Genomic DNA, 19553 nt, shown 5'->3' on the forward strand with positions numbered 1-19553 from the left:
ACCACATCTTTGCAAGCCAGTGGCGTTATCAGCAGCGATAACACGTGAAAATGACTTAAAATAACGATTAAAAAACACACACACGCCGGAGGTCAAACCATTTCCAGTATTTTTTAAAAATAACAATAATGTACAGGGATGTTCAAAAAACAATTTTAAAAAAACATACCACAAGAATATCGATGACAATTTAAATACTTTGTGACAAGTATGGAAATCTTTTTATTTATTTTCGACGGTTTTTTTTTTTTGCGTCACGGTGCCTGCATGGCTTGTGGGTTCCCGACCGTGCACATTGCTGGGGGGCGGGCGGTGAGGGAGGTCGGAAGAGCGGTGGGACACATGTGGGGAAGGCTGGTGGGGGGGGGGGGGGGGGTTCAGTGGCGGTAGGCAGTCGAGAGGAGAGATATAAGCCACCCAAGAAGCAGAAGCTTGGTTGTGACAAAGTCCACAAAAGGCCCCATGTTGCGGGGGCTTCGGTGGAGTGCCGCTTCGAGACTGTGAGTGTGCTCTTGTGATGTTCTGGTGGGCATCAAGGCGTCGTGCTCGGAGGCTTTGTACAGCGGTGCTTCCGAGTCGCAGTCCTTGAAGAAGATCACTTCCACGGACCGGCTCCATGATGCCATCCGTGCTATCAATCAGGATTTTTTTTAGAGGTCTCAAAACGAGAATGACGAATTGTTATGGAGCCAGGAAAGAAACCTGCCACACTAACACCTTAAACGTACACGAGGATAGAAGTTCATACAAATAAATATAGTTTAGTTTTTTTAAAGAGTATTGTCTGGCAATGGACTTTTTTCAGAGCAGAGAACCAGTCTCTATGTATAAGCAAACTTATACCCCTTTGTCATATATACCTTTAGCACGTTCACAATCTAATATTTTTCATTGGTTGGGTGTAATAAACAAAGCAGGAGCAGGAGCTACTTCACTCGCATTGTATTTGTTTAGAATGTGCGTGCACATCAACTATTGTACTGCATGCCTGCATTTGCATAATTGGTGGAACCAGGCGCGCGAAATATGCAAAAAAAACCCACAGCGTACAATAAGAGAGATGTCGTGTCAAATCTGGATCACAATTGTGTTTGTTGGTACAGCATGTAAGACTAACAACAGCCTGTGCCATTCTTGCACCACGCATTGATAAATTATTGATTCAAATCGGTTGGTAGAGCCGGGAATTGTAAAACCCCATGAATTGTGACCTTTGAGGACACAGTAAGGGCCACGTAAAGCATTGGGAACTTGAAGGAGACCCACAGCTGACCCCGTGAACAATGGAGCACTGTTTGGAGGCTACCTACGCAATGAGAACAGTTAGCAGTCAATGAGAGTAAGCTGCATGTCCAATAATGCAACAGTTCCATGTTTTTTTTTTACTTTTTTCTGTAATGTTTTGATACCACTTGTATCCCGATTGTGCTATCGGCAACACGCCGCGAGATTAATAATCCATTCAGATATCTCACAAAGCAATGGCACTCATTGTATTAAGATAACAGTCCGTAGAAGCGAATATCACAGAGCTACCTTTAAGATCTGTTCAATTGGTCGCTGGTCCTCTACGTAGAGGGAAGCACTATCCCGCCAACTTTGCATATTAGAGTAATGTTCGTTGCATGAAAGTGAAAGCCATATATTAATTTTCAGAGTTAGAATATAGCCAAATTTATTGCAGAGGCGGAGCCAAGGTTTACGTGATGGTGATTACAATTTATCTTTCATAATTTACCAGCACGAAACGGTAAATTTGCTCACAGGGCACCTAGGTGCTGCGATGATTAATAATTAGTGGTGAGTTAAATTTTGATTTAAAGCTTTCGTGACTGCAGGGATTCATATTCTTGGTTCTTTCGGTAAGAACCAAGAATATAGTGGTGAGTTGTTAACGATGGGACACGAGACCGGCTGCAGTAGCTCAGTGCTTGTGTGCTCCCCTACTGCAGTTGGGTCTCTGGTCATTACCGTGGGTGTATTCACCATAGAATACACACCCGACTGCTTCAGAGTGGACGTTAAAGATCCTCTGACGTCAATCGCGAGAGTAGGCCAATTGTTTGCTGGCATCAGGGTCCAATTGTGGCAAATTCAGAAAAAGTTACCCAATTGGGATTACACATAGCAACGTGACCCCCCCCCACTCCCCCACACACACTGTAAAACTCCTGCAGACTACATCCGTGGGACACAGCGCCATCGTGCCCTATAAGGATGGCGTAAATACGAAATGTACAACACATTTGTGTTATTATTACTAATGTTCGAGCGCCTTCTGTCTCACATGCTCCATCTCAGCCACTTCCAGATTGGAAAAATGCCGCGACGTTGTTTAAAAATGTAGCAGGTCTCTCCTGGGCATATACACAATTTTAAGAATAATATTACCATTTATTACCGATATAAATTAAATGTAATTTAAAGTTTTAAATAAGACGATTGAGTGTCAATTGCTGTGTCACCAAATATCGATTAGCAACAGTATGTGCTATCATAATGAAATCTCGTCTTAGTTAGTCAGTCCTACATTTCCATTCAACAATGCTAAGTGATTGTCAATTATTTGCTCTGCAAAGCCTCGCTTGAGTCACATTGGGATGCTTCACCAATCTCATTTATTCGTGGTTTGGCATGTGGGAGAAAACCAGGATACCTGGAGAGAACCCACAATGCACGCGAGAGGATTGTACTCCACACTTCGGTATCTCGTCCACACCTTGCAGTCACACACCTGCAACACCTGGAACGCCCTGGTGGTCACGTGTCCAAGTACTAACCATCCCGCTTATTTTCTAAGACCTAACAAGATCAGGCCACGTTTATTGTGGGTTGTCTTAGACAAATACCATTAGTAATGGTCAGAAAGTAGTTGTAAGCCAGAGTGCTGAGTGGGAGACTTGTGGATGTGAATTATTTTTTTTATTTCACCAGAAATTCCAGAATTTCCTCTGCACCGAGGAGTGTGCATAAAAAGTACCGACATGCAAGCTGGATGCAATTTCTAAAAGTGTAATCTAACAGTGTAATCTAACAGTGTAATCTAACAGTGTGATCTAAAAGTGTGATCTAAAAGTGTGATCTAAAAGTGTGATCTAAAAGTGTGATCTAAAAGTGTGATCTAACAGTGTAATCTAAAAGTGTAATCTAAAAGTGTGATCTAAAAGTGTGATCTAAAAGTGTAATCTAAAAGTGAAATCTAACAGTGTAATCTAAAAGTGTAATCTAAAAGTGTAATCTAAAAGTGTGGCTCCATTTTAAGAAACGCAAATCTTGATCAGGCCTTTGAATTTTTTTTTAAAGATGTCTGTTTGAGATTAAATATCCTGCTTGACGTATGAGCGGTCCTTAATGTGGTTAGTGCACTTACCTCTCACAAGCGGAGGTAACTTTTTACGTTTACATTATACGTGTGTGTGTGTGCGTGCATGCAAGTACATCATGCTATGATGTGCAACACAGACACACGCATACGTGCATCAAAGAGCACTTTCATTGCAAACTGACCGCTGATATAAGTTATTTTGCTCAGATAAACGTGGATAATAAAATCCAAGAGGAACACCTTCTGCCAAAGTCAACACAATAACATGCATCCTACTGTTTATATTTTGCATTAACCGAGAAAATGTTCATTGAATCTTATAACTCTTCGTCTGGATATCGGGATTTTTCCTTCAGATAAACGAGTTCCTGGAATAAACCCCACGTTGAAACGGGGACGACATAAAGAAGTTGTCAACGATTTAAAGAAGAAATTATTAATTAGCAAGAGAGTCGGCTCAACAATTAGGAAATAAAAGTTTAGACGCCGCAAGAACAGATATGAAGCCAAAATCGGCGAGCAGACAATGCCTCCTGTACGTCTACTTGGCCTGGTTTCAAAGTCTGCTTGTCCAGAGTTGTCTGTGCTGAATCAATGCTGCCCAAACGATGCACTTATTCCCAGAAGCTCGTTGGGCTGATGGATTGTGTAAGAAAGATGTATTTATTTACGTGGAGAGACAGACATATCAAGTATACATATTGTCTGCGTATCTATTCATTTTTTTATTTTCCCCAACAACGTTAATGATTATTTCAGATATGAAGACAGACAGGCACAGCCTGGACGAGAGACCGTGAGATATGCAGGGACAAGCGTGCCACAGAGCATGCCTGTCTGGGCACCTTTAACCTCCAGGCACACAAGACTTGTGGCAAGGCCAGCCACGCCGATTGCACGTGCGTGGACAGTGACACGCAACAGCCTTGAGATAAACGTTTTCACATACCAGGGTTGGTTAACATTTTCTTTAGAATTTTTTTTTATATATAGAGGAACATAGATCCTCAACACCAACGTGTTCATTGTGAGATCAGGGCTTAAACGGAGGGGGTGGAGCCTTAGATTAAGTGTAACGTGACGCAAGGGTGTATTTTATTGGACAGAATTTTGACCTCGAAACTTATGAACTCACCTTTGCATTCCCCATGTCCTTGTTTGGGTATGTTTACCGCCAAATAAGGAAATTAGTTGGTATACGTGTGAATGACCTTGAGCCAGACTTAAGGCTATTTTAAAGTACATGTGCAGTATAATAAGTTATTGCTCAGTGCAAATCACAGTGAACACGAGTGCTGGCAGATGTATATAATGTATGAAGTTAATTTACAATGTATTTATTTAGTATTTAATAGAGAGATGGTGATACATTAGCCTTGTCTCCTAATGTTATATTTTAGTTATGTTTTGTGTTAAAATGATATGCTATGTAAATCAACAATCACTTTATGAAAATATATTTGTACAAGGCTGAGCTGAAATAACTTCAAAGGCAACATTTTTAATTTGGAACTGAACAACACAAAAATAATAAAGTAGCTTCGTACTCTTGGAGCTCATCAGTGCACCATAGTCAGTCATGGACCCCAGGTATGCTGGGTCTGACATATTGGCAAACGTGCAGTAAAATCCACTTAAAACACACCTACAGTATAATATTAAACGTACACGCCATACATAAACATTGCTAATTATATTGTAAACTATTCACCAAGTAATGCCTCACTTGATCCTCGTGATATATTTCAGGAGGGTCCTGCATTGGGATGTTTGACCAACAGCATTAACGAGCGTTCGGCAACCATTCCCATATCAGCTGGGATTCCAGCACACGTTTTCATTAACACCGATTGTGCATCCCGTGTTACTCTCCCCCCCTCTCTCTCTCTCATGAATGCCCACGGCACATCAGAGGTGCATAGCCAACGTTACTTTCATCAATCAACACACACACACACACCGTGTGAGTGAAGTTCAAACGGACATCGCCCACGAAGGCATACTGGTGTGCCCACTCACCCGTGTCGCTGTCCTGTTTGCTGCCGTTCGCCCCCATTGCACTCTCAACGGGGCCACGCTCTCTCCAAAGCCATGTGTCGCCTCTCAACATCCAAGCCGGGTCCACCAGACAGAGAGAAAGAGAGCGAATCTCCTCCAACACCCCATCCGCCAGCAGCAGACTTCCCCCCCCGCCACTACAAGCCCTTGCTCCAACTTCCCCTGCTACCCTAGCTCTTCAACAATGTCTCAAATACCCCTTTCCTCTGACGGCACGTATACTATCTTGGACTGGCGAGAAGCTGAAAGCTGTAGACGCACACTCCCACGGAAAAAGAACGGGATCGTAAATTAGTCCTAGCAGCCGCGCCGTGGCTGAAGGAGCCAGGCGATAACCAGCACTACTGCCCCCCGTTGTCTGTAAGTGCGTGTCTTGCGACTTCGGTAATTGCTGCGCTGTACGTTGCTCTCAGCTTTAAAGAGAATGACACGTGAAGGCGGAGGAGGCGGACGGAGGAGCAGCAGCAGCAGCAGGAGGAGGAGGGAGGGGAGGCGGAGGAGCGTGAGAGAACGAAGCAACGCGACTGCTTTTACATTTCACATTGTCAGCCACTTCTTAGCTACATGAATTACAGCGCGGAATGTGGCTCGCTGAGAAAGCATTGGAACCAAACAAAAGGGAGGGGAGGAAAAAAAACAACAACAAGGAGCTGCAGTCAGCTCGGTGACATCGCTCGGTTATTTAGCAGCCAAAAGGCAACTAACAGCGACTAACCTATAAGTACGCCGGAGTTCGAGCCACATCCCCTAAAGCGCTTCATTGCGCATACGTCTCATCAGGAGGACCCGTTAACTCGTTCGATTGAGAAGTGTTCTGGGGGGCGGTAACCGGTGGGCTGAGAGAAACCAATGGGAAGTGAGAATCTCACCCCCACCACAACCACCACCACCACCAGGCCTCCCCACCCCAAAAAAAATCACTCACAACGTTTTTTGGAGAGAAGTAGGAACCCCTCCTCCTCCTCCCCCCTCCATCCTCCTCCTCCCGCTCCTCCCGAAGTCTGGAGTCTCCGTGCAGGCTGGGGGAGCGGTGGTGGTGCGGTTAAGGCTCATTGCTGGCCGTTATAAAATACCTTTATACACCCTCTAAGTGAAAACAGACGTGCGCCGTCATTACGCTGCTCGGTATTTATATCCGCGTGTGACACAGTGAATAATGAATGACCCCGTCTCTTGCTTTAAGAGAAGAAATGAGAATGCACGTGTATTGATTTGTATGCAGCACGCGCAAACACGTGCTGCCTACAAGTCTGAACGTAATATGTGGTGAGTTTAGAGTTAGACATAATTGTGGTTTATGGTATATATTTTTTACATGTTAAATTGTATTATTAATACACTAAATATATGGATATCATGGTCCTCTCCCCACCTATACAAATACACAGCATTTTTCCAGACTCTTTGGGCAAGTGCTGTAAGCGAGTCGCACATATGAAGGCTGGCACGGCACACCACCAACCTGCACTGCCTATGGTGGCGAAGTATGGTCAAACCACCCCCATAACCGACACTGCGATGGGAAACTCTATCCAGCAGTGGATGTACAACGACCATTATTATTGGTATCATATCACTATTACAATCTAATGTTCCCAAATATAAAGATGCACATTGTTGGTTTGCGGAATTAAGCTTCCGTTAATGCCACCATGATCTAATGACGAGGGTATTATGTTACAGATGACGACGAGCTAAGTGTACTATACTCTGACAATTTAATACTCACGTTGGTATGGCGAGCCTGCTATAGACCCCGGCCACCTCAGCTCGATTCCCGGACACGGCTCAACATCAGGGGCGTTCATCCATCAGTCCCTTGACACATGGCTCTGTGAACAGGGATTACTCAATTTTAGCCGCGTTTGTCCGTGGTGAGCGACCCGGAAAAAAAACTATTTTCGCACTCGGCACACCGCATCCAGTATACCCGTCGCTATGGCTTCTCTAGTTCCGTGCCTGCTCCAATCTATCAGCGACCTTGAACATGTTCAGTGAGAATTTAAGCCCTGGTCTAAATAATAGCAACAACGATTGCATTTTCAGTCCATGTCGGTTGTATGAGTAGGGGCGCCGTGATGCCAAGATGTTACATCCCTCCCCTGCTGCGCAGTCGTAGGTCGTGGGTTCGATCCTGACCCTAACGATGCCAAGTTGTACATTTGGAGTTCGCGTGTTCTCTCTCACAGTAGCGGCGTGTTTGTTTTCTTTTCCGGATCCTCCGGTTTTTCCCTCCACACTTAAAATCATGCCTTAAGATGTGTGTATTTGGCTGCTATTTTAAATTCCCACGCGTTACGGCGGCGACGACGATGATATACGCCACTTTTATGCGCTATCGTCACGTGTGGCCTCTGACAAATAGCTCATAGCTCCCGGGTGGCTTTACCTGGTAAATAACACAGCTTTAGTTTAGTTGCAAACAATGGGCACCTCCGCCGCCGCCACCCCCCCCCCTCCCAATCGCGTTCCGTTATCTTCAATGCAGAGGTCCGCATACCAAAGCGAAGGCGGGCGCTCGTTCTTGTCGAGTGATTGCGCTTAGGGGCCGTCCATAAATGACGTCACGCGAATTTTGGACGATTTTTGACCCCCCCCCCCTCGTCACACGGCGTTACAAAAAGTCAGACCCCCCCCCTCAAATATGACGTCACAAAGCTCTGCCCCCCCCAAAAAAATATAAAACATGCTTCAAATCGCTTTAAACTATTGTCATTGTAGTGCGTATTTAATGTGGCGCTGCACTCTGATGTTGTAGGAGAAAACATTTAGTTAAACGTCTATTTAATTTAGTAGAACGTTTGGTCTATATTTATTTAAAATTGCGCATTTTGACGTGACGTCATATTTCTCACCCCCCCCCCCCACCTAGGTGCGTGACGTCATTTATCGACGGCTCCTTACGTGTGCGCACGCTGAGCTTGTATGCTGTTGGTGGAGAGGAGCCAGATGGAGCGGTGCGGAACGTGGTCCAGTCGACAGGGTCTGGCAACGCGCGTTGCGCCGAAACTCAATAGGCTAGAGAGCACCGCTGCTGCTGTTGCTGCTCATGCCCAGACGAAGTGGCTGGCTCCTGTTGAAACACAGACCCTCGGAGGCCACTCGCGTGCGCTCTGCCATTCGGTTGCCGGCGTACGGCGAGAAATAAGTTCAACGTGCATACCATTCGTTCGTGCATTCGCTTTGCTGCTTTAAACCCCAATTTTCATTCCACCACCCCACCACGGCACATTGAACCATTTGAACCCCTGAGATTTGGTGTTGCTACTCGAGGGGTGATATTCAATGAGTTGAGTTGTCTCAATCACGCAAGTCGCGCGACTCGATTCAACAATTGATTATTTTTGTGTGTGAACATTGTGGTGAATGTAGCGGCCTCGAAAAGCTTGAGAGTATTCCATGGCAACGTATGTAAATCTAAAGCGTCGATTTGAATAAGCGCGATTCGATGCACGTTATCTCGGAGTTTAAATATCTCTATTAATCGATTAACCGATCTATAGTTACACTACTATTGGGCAATCGATCATTTCAGTTCAATTCACAGCCTATTTCACTCAAATCTCCTCCCCTCCTCCAGGGGTACGTGTATGTTACCTCGATGTGCTGGAATAATTATGTACTGTGTAAAGCAATCATAGCATGTGCTTTAACCAATGTTTAATTACGATATAGCTTTAACCACTTACGTATATTTTGCTTCTGTTCAACCTCTCTATACGTTCCGTTCATCTTTATAAACGTCATATTCACATATTCTTATTTTTGCAGACCTTTTTAAATCGACTGCTGGATGAAAACCACACCGTGTTTGGTGATGAGGGTTTATTTTTATACATGCATTCACCACGCCGGTCAGTGCGTGTCGGTGAAGGCGTTCGGGGAGTCAGCAGAATCGGTTCACGTTGTGCTACGACCCCGGCCGGCCCACCTGAGTTCGATTCCCAGCCTCGGCTCACTCCAACGTCACCGCAACCTAATGCGCTGCTCACAGACGAGCGGCTTTGTATTTGTAGACGAAAGCGTGCGGAGGCAAAGTGCGTCTTCAGCGTGGACAGTTTCACTTCAACTTCTTCCAAGTCGCCTCCTCGAAAGGGCACGGCTATGCAATGAGACGCAATGTTTAATATTTTCCATAGTTTGTAGTTCTACTTCTCGTGCAATTCTATTTTTTTTCCTTTAAAAGGGGATTCGAGGGAATTAAAAAAAATATTCCACAGAATATATTTTGGGTTATGATGTAGTACATATTGGACCTACAGCGAGGTGAAGTTAATCATCCGCAAGTCTGCTTGGTTGGATTGGGCGCTGTGTCTTATTTAATAGACGGAATAGGATGCAAACGCAGGGAACGATAATGCAGTTTGACAGATTTCTGTTTTTTTTTTAAATCAACAGTTCTTTGCTATTCCTGACGACATCCGATTTTGACCAATAATAGCTTTTTAAAGGTTATTCCGTCTGGCTTCTAAAAGTAGATCGTATACGTATTTCTTATATATTAGAGAGCACCTATGTAGGCCGGAACAAGGGTACGAGAGGGCAATGTGACCAGCACCACGTTTGACCACCTTTGTCTCTCCAATGCTAGGTGGGAATCCCTGGACTGGTCCAGCCGTCTTCATAGCGCAATGCAATCAACCACTGCACCACCGCTCACCAACTATACTAACACATATCTTTTTTTACACAATTTCTGAGCAAAGGCCCAAAACATGAATCGACCAGCAATGATCAGAATCAGTCCTATCACAGTTGTAATAGATACGAGTCCACACGTTCGTTCAAATGAGTCATGGTTTTAAGAGCTTGAAAAACGAAACGAAAATAGACGGTATACATAGACACATACCCATATGCTCACACATGCTGACACAAAGACAAGACAAAGATCCCCCGTGTAGCCTTAACAGACTGTAGGGGCAAGTGCTGTTAGCGAGCACCTATAAAGGCTGGCACGCACACGAGGGGGTAGGTGGCCAACACCACGCCCAGCGGCCTTTGTCTCCCTAGTAGCAATGTTTACACATCACACCAGGTACTCATTTGAGGCTTAGTGGACCTGGGAGAGGCCCAGGACCGGTTCAGATAATCGTCACTGGTGTCGGCCGTGAGTGGGAATCAAACCCGGGTCGCTGGGTTCGTAGCGCAGCGTGCTCACCACTACACTACCGCTCCCCCACTACACATATGCTGACACACATATGTTCACATGCACATCTTAGGAAGACAAATTTAGTCCGTTTGGGGGGGGGGGCTTAACCCGTGAAATTTCACGGACATTTTCGGGTGTGCATTAATACTGTAACAAAGATGCCAAGTACATTACGGGACTTCAGGACGTTGTTCTAATGTATGTATGTTGAACTTCGTTCGCACCGTACGTAGCCAACCGTGCTAATCGGAGGTGTTAAGCAGACATTCACATTTCGCACGGTGGTAAAATTTACCCCCGCTAATAAAGCCCCCAAGGTTCTCCCATTTGACATCATGGAGTCCTAACACTGGCCGTTGACGAGGTCAGTCTGCAGATCGGGTAGACGCCGCCTCACCAACTTGACAGAACTCGCGGCAGCCCTGAGTTGCCTTATCGTGGGCTACCATCAAATCGCCAACGCCACCGTCCGCTGCTGGTCGGTGATGCTTGGGATAGGGAGGCCAAAGAGCAGAGGTCAGCGCGAAATCAAAGCAACGGACTCCAGCCGTCCAAGCGAAGTAATAATGATGGCGACGATGAACGTGATCGTGAAAAGCAGCAGCATACCAATGTACCTAGCGACATTTGAATACAATTAAGTAGAATTGGGCAGGGCACACCGTGGCTAGAAGGGATTGATGCTTATGATGATGGGCGATGGACGAATTTGGTAACGGAATGTCACCTAAAGGAGAGAACACGCCCGAAAGGAGAACGGAACGTACCGCCACGGAGTGATGATATTAGTTTATGAGGGGGAGACCTTCATCGAGCAGCGGATAGATGACGGATGAAAATAATGGAGTTAATTTTAATAACCTTTTCTCAAGAGGCTGATCTCTAAGTGGCCTTCAGTAAAAAAAGTGACCATTTAGATATAAATACAACCAGTCAGGGACGGAGCCAGGATTTTCAGCCCGGGGTGACATTCAACAAATGTTCATTTCAAGAATGATTAGAGAGTCAGGCTGTTGAACTAGACGCCATCGGTTGGCGACACACTCTGACAATGCAGTTGCACGGAGCCCGCCAGACCGAGTGTCGTACACTTACACGCAGAATGTTTCAGATTTTCGATTTTTTATTTTTTTGTCGGGGGTGACAATTGTCTACCCCGTCACCCCCCCTGGCTCCGCCCCTGCTACCAGTCGTTTCCTCTAGGTTAAGAAAAGCATACGGGCGTTAATGATTGTAAATTATAACCCGTACGTGTATACACAATAAACCCACTTTGGCCTCATAAGCAATTCTCGTATTTCCATGTGGACACTTCGTATTGCGTCGCATTCGTTGCGCTTTAAACGGACAGTAGAGCTTGCGTTAACGTCTACGATTTTAATAGAGGTTTTTTTTGGGTTAGATCGCGTTAATCTATAAATGTTGTGTCGTTACAACCCGCCACCACCCGACACAGCCATACTAGTAAGGGTTGTCACGTAAACAGAACGTGGCCAATTCGTCACTAGTACAGCACACCGGTGTGTTGGAGAGCCAAGCCACAACATTTACAATCTGAGTACGACGTTTCGCCAGTAATTACAACTAGCTTCATCAGGCGACAGCCAATCTGGCTGTTATGGCTTGGCTCTCCAAAACACCGGTGTGCTGTACTTGTGACGACCTGGTATGTTCTGTTTACGTGACAACCTTTACAAGTTGGCTGTGTCGGGTGGTGGCGGGTTTTAACGACACATTTATATATTTACGCGATCTAACCCAAAAAAACACTCTTGTGGATGACATTGGTCGCGAAAGCCTCCTGCTACAAGGCGTTAAAATGCGTACGATTTTGTGTTAAACCGCTTCCAGGCACAGCAAATAGATCTCTAGCGCCACCTGGCGTAGAAGGCAGAGCTCCCTGGCATGCAAAACCTCGCCCCGCTCACCTGTCCTCGCCTCATCAGTCTTGCTTCTTACACCTCGCCTGTCTCACCTGTGTGTGCGTACCATGTCACCCATCACGCTACTACACGTGGACCCTACGGATGAGTGGTTAGCGCCCATGCCTGGCCACCTTTATCTCCCTGGAATACCGAATACCCAGGTATTCCAGCTCGCGTCTGAAAAATAAGCTGGTAGCTCCAGTGGGCTTTACCTGGTGAGATAAACAAAAAAGCAAAGTTATGATTTTCTTAATTTTCCTACGCTTTGCACTCGTCATGCTTTTCCATTGTTTGTTGTTGTTACGTTCTGACCTGCCCCTTAGGGGCCGTCCATAAATGACGTCACGCGATTTTGGACGATTTTTTGACCCCCCCCCCCCTTCGTCACACGGCGTCACAAAAAGTCAGGCCCCCCCCCTCAAATATGACGTCACAAAGCTCTGCCCGCCCCCCACCCCCCAAATAAAACATGCTTCAAATCGCATTAAACTATTGTCATTGTAGTGCGTGTTTAATGTGGCGCTGCACTCTGATGTTGTAGGAGAAAACATTTATTAAAATGTTTATTTAATTAAGTAGAATGTGTTGTCTATATTTATTTAAAGTTGCGCATTTTGACGTGACGTCACATTTCTCACCCCCCCCCTCGTCACAGATCGTCACACATCGTCACAAATGTCTGAACCTCCCCCCCCCCCCTAGGTGCGTGACGTCATTTATGAACGCAAGGGTGGACGGAGGTGGGGGGTGGGAGGGGGGTGGACAGAGGGTGGGGGGCGAGTGAACGGAGGTGGGGGGACGAAGGTGGGGGGGGGACGGAGGTGGGGGTGGAGTGGACGGAGGTGGGGGGGACAGAGGTGGGGGGGACAGAGGTGGGTGGGGGGGACAGAGGTGGGGGGGACAGAGGTGGGTGGGAGGGAGTGAACGGAGGTGGGGGGGACAGAGGTGGGGGGGAGGGACAGAGGTGGGGGGGAGGGAGTGAACGGAGGTGGGGGGGGACAGAGGTGGCGGAGTCACGCCGCAGGAAGTGTCGTCATGTCATCATCGTGGTCATCCTCTCGTGGCGATGAAGAGGTGATCCCAGAGGGGGTGTGATAGACAAGGGCCCCACACACACACACACACGTGTGTACACACACGTGTGTGTGTGTGTACGTGTACACACTGGCGGAGTTGCCGTGTCGCCCTGTAGCTGTCGGACCACGTTGTGTGGCTCTTTGTGCACGCGTGTGGGTTAGCGCGCGTCTTTGACTTGGTACGGGTTGGCGTCGTCTGGAAAGTGTTCGCCCGCGTTGGGATTGTCACCCTAACTAACCTCAGTGTTTCTTTGTTTGTTTCAGGCATTGTTTTAGTTTTTAGTTTCCCCCCCGCCGCGCAGTGTACAGTTGAGCGGAAGTGAATGCAGTGACCACAGGTACCGTGCCGTGCTCCTCACGGCGTGGTGCAGTCAACGCGACCTCGCTCAGGAGGACTCGGGGTGACTTAACTACTTCTAATACAGGGGTCGTACATAAATGACGTCACGCACCTAGGGGGGGTTGGGGGTGGGGGTCAGACATTTGTGACGATATGTGACGAGAGGGGGGGGGGGGTGAGAAATGTGACGTCACATCAAAATGCGCAACTTTAAATAAATATAGACAACACTTTCTACTTAATTAAATAGACTTTTTTAAAATAAATGTTTTCTCCTGCAACATCAGAGTGCAGCGCCACATTAAATACGCACTACAATGACAATTGTTTAAAACGATTTGAAGCATGTTTTATTTTGGGGGGGGGGGGCAGAGCTTTGTGACGTCATATTTGAGGGGGGGTCTCACTTTTTGTGACGCCGTGTGACGAGGGGGGGGGTCAAAAACCGTCCAAAATCGCGTGACGTCATTTATGGACGGCCCCTAACTTACACTAATTATTGTCACTGGTGGCCCTGTCTCCAGTCGCGTAACGAGTGTGGGGGCAGGGGGGGGGGGTGCCTTGACCACCCCCTAGTGGCCAAAGCTACGAGTTGGACCCCCCCCCCCCTTGTCAACGACCACGTGATGTGTCTGCAGCGACAGTGTAAAATAATAAACACAATAGGCAGGAAGGACAAGATCAAAGGGCTCGCATAATGCACGTTGCATAACGTGCGTTGACTCAGCATCCGGCCCCCACTTTGTGCAAGAGCGCAGAAGCGTGGTCACCACATCTACGCCTCCATATAAGGAACGGAACACGTGGTCTTCTCCACAAATCTGGCTGTCGCCTGATGAAGCCAGTTGTAATTATTGGCGAAACGTCGTACTCAGATTGTAAATGTTGTGGCTCGGCTCTCCAACACACCGGTTAGTGCTGTACTAGTGACGAATTGTCCACTTTCTGTTTACGTGACAACCCTTACGAGTTGGCTGTGTCGGGTGGTGGCGGGTTTTAACGACACATTTATACATTTACGCGATCTAAACCAAAAAAACTCTTATGCTACGTGTTGAACTAAGTGTAAAATAACAACAACAACACTTATTTAAAACCCGGTTTATTATGGGATTTTTTTTATGAAAATGAAATGCTTTATTTTACATTCCACATATTAATTTCATTTATCTTAAATCAAATATTGGGGGCCCCCTGAGCTGATAATGTAGTCCACTACGACAACTACCATCTCCCCTGCGTCACCTCTTCAGTCAGTGTTACTCATAATAACCCTGGGCTCGCTTGCGAAAACGTGAATCTTGCTCGGTCCTGAAGTTGTGTCCCTTGCCGGAAACGTCAGTCTAAATATATATTTCTGTTATGGGACACTTGAGAGTGACGAATGAGTGCGTGTTTTCTCATTACTGCTTACCCGTAGGATTAGACTTGTCACTCTTTGAAAGATGCCGTCTCGCTGGGTTTCTCATCTGGTTAGTAACAGATGCCTATCCACTCTTACACATATATAGGAATTGAATTACCCTTCCCTTATGTGGCTTATCCATTAGGCATTCATGAACTGGTGTGAACGCGGGTCCCTTGTGGGTTTGTGAATATGGGATGTGATTATATCAATCATTTGCTCAAACGTTGTAAAACAAAGCAAACTACTGACCCGATGCAGCTGCCTGTGATTTTACCAGGTTCTTCTGTGTAATTCGTTGATGGTCTCAGCCTAATCACCATTGACTGTACGAAAGAAAGCATACTTCTTAATTTGGCTCTACACCAAATTTGGCTAAATTTAGCTCCCAGAATGACTAAACTCTTATGCGCAGAACGTTGAGTGGGACATTGCTTTCCCTATAGTTTGTGGATTTAAGGGTCACTTGAAGGGTATAAAAAAGTATTTATTTGATTTCCGCTGGCACGAACATTTATCGTATTACTCGTGATGCACTGCTTTGCAAGATATGAGAATAGGTTTTCCCCTTTTTTCTGGCAACAAAACAGGTGTTAAGATGTTAAAACACCAAACTTAAACCTTTTACAAGGAATCATGTCTGCATTAACCACAATACTTGTGGTCAGAATGCAAACAAAAAACATACTCTGATAATATATGCATTGTCCTTGAAACTGTTTGGTCCACACCAGAGACGGCTTTCTTTCGAGCCTCATCTCAAACGGTGTTAGACCAGAGGACGCCAAAAGGCGTACAGCACAAAGACAAGCAGAAAAAAGGGGAAAACCTATTCTCTCATTACTCTGATAGTGGCATTGCCTCTGTGCTGTACGCCTTTTGGCGTCCTGTGGTCTAACACCGTTTGAGACGAGGCTCAAAAGAAAGCTGTCTCTGGTGTGACCAATCAGTTTCAAGGACAATGCATATATTATCGGAGTACGTTTTTTTATTGCATTCTGACCACAAGTATTGTGGTTAATGCAGACGTGATTCCTTGTAAAAGGTTTCAGTTTGGCGTTTTAACATCTTAACACCTGTTTTGTTGCCAGAAAAAAGGGGAAAACCTATTCTCATATTTTGGTTCTGGCAAAGCTGATCCCATGATGCTTTGCAAGAGTTCTGCATTTAATATTTGGCTCATGACATGGAACTGATGAGGCACAATGAAGATAAAATTGAGGAAAAGCAGTATTAAAAAAACTGTCTTATACTTCTGCAGTTTTAATGTTGGAATTGGAAATGAAATACCATAGAGTAAAGGCTGAGCCAGTTGAAACACTTATTTACCACAGCCAATGATGGAAATTCCGTATTACCATGTTATATCACGATTTTTCAATTCCATTAATGACAATTATCTTCCATCATGGGGTCAGTGAAACTCGCAACACTGATTGTCAAATTGAATGACTGGTCTGAACCATAGGAATGTCTACCACTGGCTTATGGGGATGAGTCCTACGCATTGCTTATTGGTGCTAAGAGCCACACCGACTTTTGTTTTTTGCAATACCGTGCAGTCACGAAAGCTTCAAATCTAGAATTAATATTACCAACTACTGATTCATGGAAAGATTTTTGTAATTCTGCTTATGACTCAAGAAGCAAAGGTAGTATTCGGATCAGCAATTCACCAAAATATGCATAATCTTCAACAACAACAACGAAAAACCCTTTACAAAATGCAGCTTTCTTTTTCACACAGTGTGATCGGATCTGGAGAGCGGCGAAAAAAAACATGTTTAATGGAGAGAAGTAAAAGCTCGGTCACCACCATCATCACACTTCCTTCGGTGAGTCCCGACGCACGAGATATCACGCGAATACCAGCAGGAAGAGTGCACAACAGTGCATGTTCAGACAAGGTGAAGAGAGAGCGCGTGGATTGCAGGCCATTCATCCTCCACCACAGCAAACCGACTACAATTGTGGATGCGGCCGCGAAAACGAGACGGTGCCAAAGCTCGCGAAATTACATAAATGTCACCTGCGTGTGATGTCCTTGTTTTTGTGTTTTTTATTATTCTTGCATCGGAACAGCGTGGGCTTTGAGCCCCGCGCCGTGCCTTGAGATGGGCACGGGCTCGTCGCTGACGCCGGGCGGCGCGGAGCTAGCCCCGCCGGGTCTGGCCGGCCGCGGCTGCACCGAGATCCCCATCGAGATGACGCCGCGGCGAGCGCTGGTGCCCAACGCGCGGCTCCGCTCGGTGGGGTCGGCGCGCCGCTTCAAGGGGGCCTCCTTCCGCTCGGTGACCTCCGTCGTGGACCTGGAGCTGGCGCCCGAGCTGGAGCGCCTGCGCAAGGAGTACGAGATCTTCCGCGTGACGAAGAGCAACGAGGTGGCCGACATGAAGCGCAAGGAGGAGAAGCTCGACTCGGAGAACAAGCGCCTGCGTGCGGAGCTGCAGGTGAACGGTCTCACTGGACTCGCCTTTTGGTCACCTCATCGTCCCACCACGTCTTCACGTCATCTTGTCATTGTGACGCCTTTCCCTCATGTCGCCATCCCATTATCGCATCAAGTCATAATCTCAATCGTGCCATCATCCCATCGTATAAATATGTCTAATTATATTATTACAGTATCGTTCGCCCATTGTGTCATTGTCTTGTCATGTCATCATCATAGAATGTCATGTCATCATCTCAGAAAATAATCATCTCATAATTCTATAATTGTTTAATTGCAATGTCTCACATTTTTTCTATCTTGCCATCTCATGAGCTGATAACATGTCACATCATCTCTTTTTCTGATCAACTCAACGTTTAATGATAAGATCTCTGAATTCAATATTAAATTTCACCTTGATATTTTTTGTACAGCATACCTGTCTGCCTGTCTTTGAAACTGCCTACCTGCCACATAGCTATCAGCATTTATACCTGCCTAGTTTACCTAACTGCTTACCTTCCTAGCTAACTACCTGCCTGACTACCTTTGTAAGTGTAATTTGTATTCGATCAGGACCTCGATATGAGATGAGTTACATGGGCTATCGATCAAACACGGCATTATTTACAAGGATACCTACTCGTCAGCAATACTCTACACCAACCCGCTCCAATGGACACCAATCGATGCTGTATACGATCTGCAGGCCATGGTTATCTACTACGCCCATGCGTAAACCTTGTGCAGCGAGAGGACCAATGCAGTTTCGGGGGTCTCCGGCCCGAAGACCCAGAACCAATTACCGGAAGATGTTCGGGATCAATCCATGAGTCTGAGTCAGATTTGCAATATACTAAAAACAGTGTTATTACATAGAGCTTACTATATGTGCGCATTCGTGATGGACTGGATTCATGAGAATGCGCAAGTGTTCACTTACTTACTTGTCCACCCACATGTGCACCTACCTGCCTGCCTGCCTCCTGCCTGTCTGTGCAGGCGCTGCAGAAGAGCTGTCAGAAGCTTCGCGTGGAGAAGGAGGCGGCTCTTGAGGGCCGAGACCAGGCCATGGAACGAGCGGCCTCATTTCAGCAAGACCGGGACAAGGTTCAACGCCAGTTCAAGGTGATGTCATTGTCTGCGTGTGACTCCCGCCCCAATCTCACTGTCCCTTTGTTAATTAACCTTTCATTATGAGCGGTGACAAGGGCTGGAGAAGTTGTAGAAAATAAGTCATGCATACGTTATTTTGTCTCTTGAAGTGTTGTTATTTTCCCTCAATTATTTATGGAATGGAGTAATAATTCATGCTGAGAGGAACTCCATTCTCTAAGCGTCTGTTTGTTGTCATCTTATTATTTCATCGGCAGTAATTCTTGCTTTGGGAACAATTTTGCTCAGCCACTTTCATGTTTATACAAATCCAAGTTTAATTATTGTTTCTATTATCTGTTGAGATCTAGATACAAGGTGGAATCGTTTGTGCAAATTTCAGTCTTTGAATCATATTCATAAGTTCCCAGATAATGCCTTATTATTGATATTATTTCAAATAGGCCTGTATATCCTGAAACCATTTCACCTATTCTTGACCTCAATAACCAGAACACTTTGTACAATAGTCATGAGGAGGCATTTCTATTTTTGCACGGCAGATGGCTTTTATTTGATATTGATGTCTGTGCAGAGAATCGTGGGAATAAATGGACATTATTGACTGAAGTGTCAGATTGTGTCAATGCCCAGGATGGGTTAGTCTCACTGTGCTTGTCATGGCATGTGTTGGAATTCAGCATCTTGACCCAAAGGTGGCCCGAGATCAGCCCTGTGCT

The 19553-nt window shown here is 45.9% G+C and overlaps 2 protein-coding genes across 4 annotated transcripts in view; one reads left to right on the forward strand and one right to left on the reverse strand.

The window, feature by feature from the left end:
• Window positions 1-6286, reverse strand: part of LOC116940872 (uncharacterized) — a 78078-nt gene extending 71792 nt beyond the window's left edge. The window contains exon 1 of the mRNA XM_032951175.2: window positions 5345-6286. Coding sequence (XP_032807066.2) covers window positions 5345-5435 — 91 coding nt within the window. The 5' untranslated portion in view covers window positions 5436-6286. The remainder of the gene's footprint in view (window positions 1-5344) is intronic.
• Window positions 6287-13454: 7168 nt separating this feature from the next.
• Window positions 13455-19553, forward strand: part of NPHP3 (nephrocystin 3) — a 58595-nt gene continuing 52496 nt past the window's right edge. The window contains exons 1-4 of one of the 3 annotated variants that reach the window (XM_032951170.2): window positions 13455-13537; window positions 17032-17119; window positions 17367-17734; window positions 18721-18846. In XM_032951170.2, the coding sequence (XP_032807061.2) occupies window positions 17399-17734; window positions 18721-18846 (462 nt within the window). In that variant the 5' untranslated portion in view covers window positions 13455-13537; window positions 17032-17119; window positions 17367-17398. Of the gene's footprint in view, window positions 13538-13564; window positions 13719-16036; window positions 17120-17366; window positions 17735-18720; window positions 18847-19553 lie in introns of those variants that run through there. The other 2 variants (XM_032951172.2, XM_032951169.2) reach the window with 2 other exon arrangements.

The sequence above is a fragment of the Petromyzon marinus genome, chromosome 10, assembly GCF_048934315.1.
Source record: "Petromyzon marinus isolate PM22_M1 ecotype Great Lakes invasive population chromosome 10, UKy_Petmar_22M1.pri1.0, whole genome shotgun sequence".
NCBI lineage: Eukaryota > Metazoa > Chordata > Hyperoartia > Petromyzontiformes > Petromyzontidae > Petromyzon > Petromyzon marinus.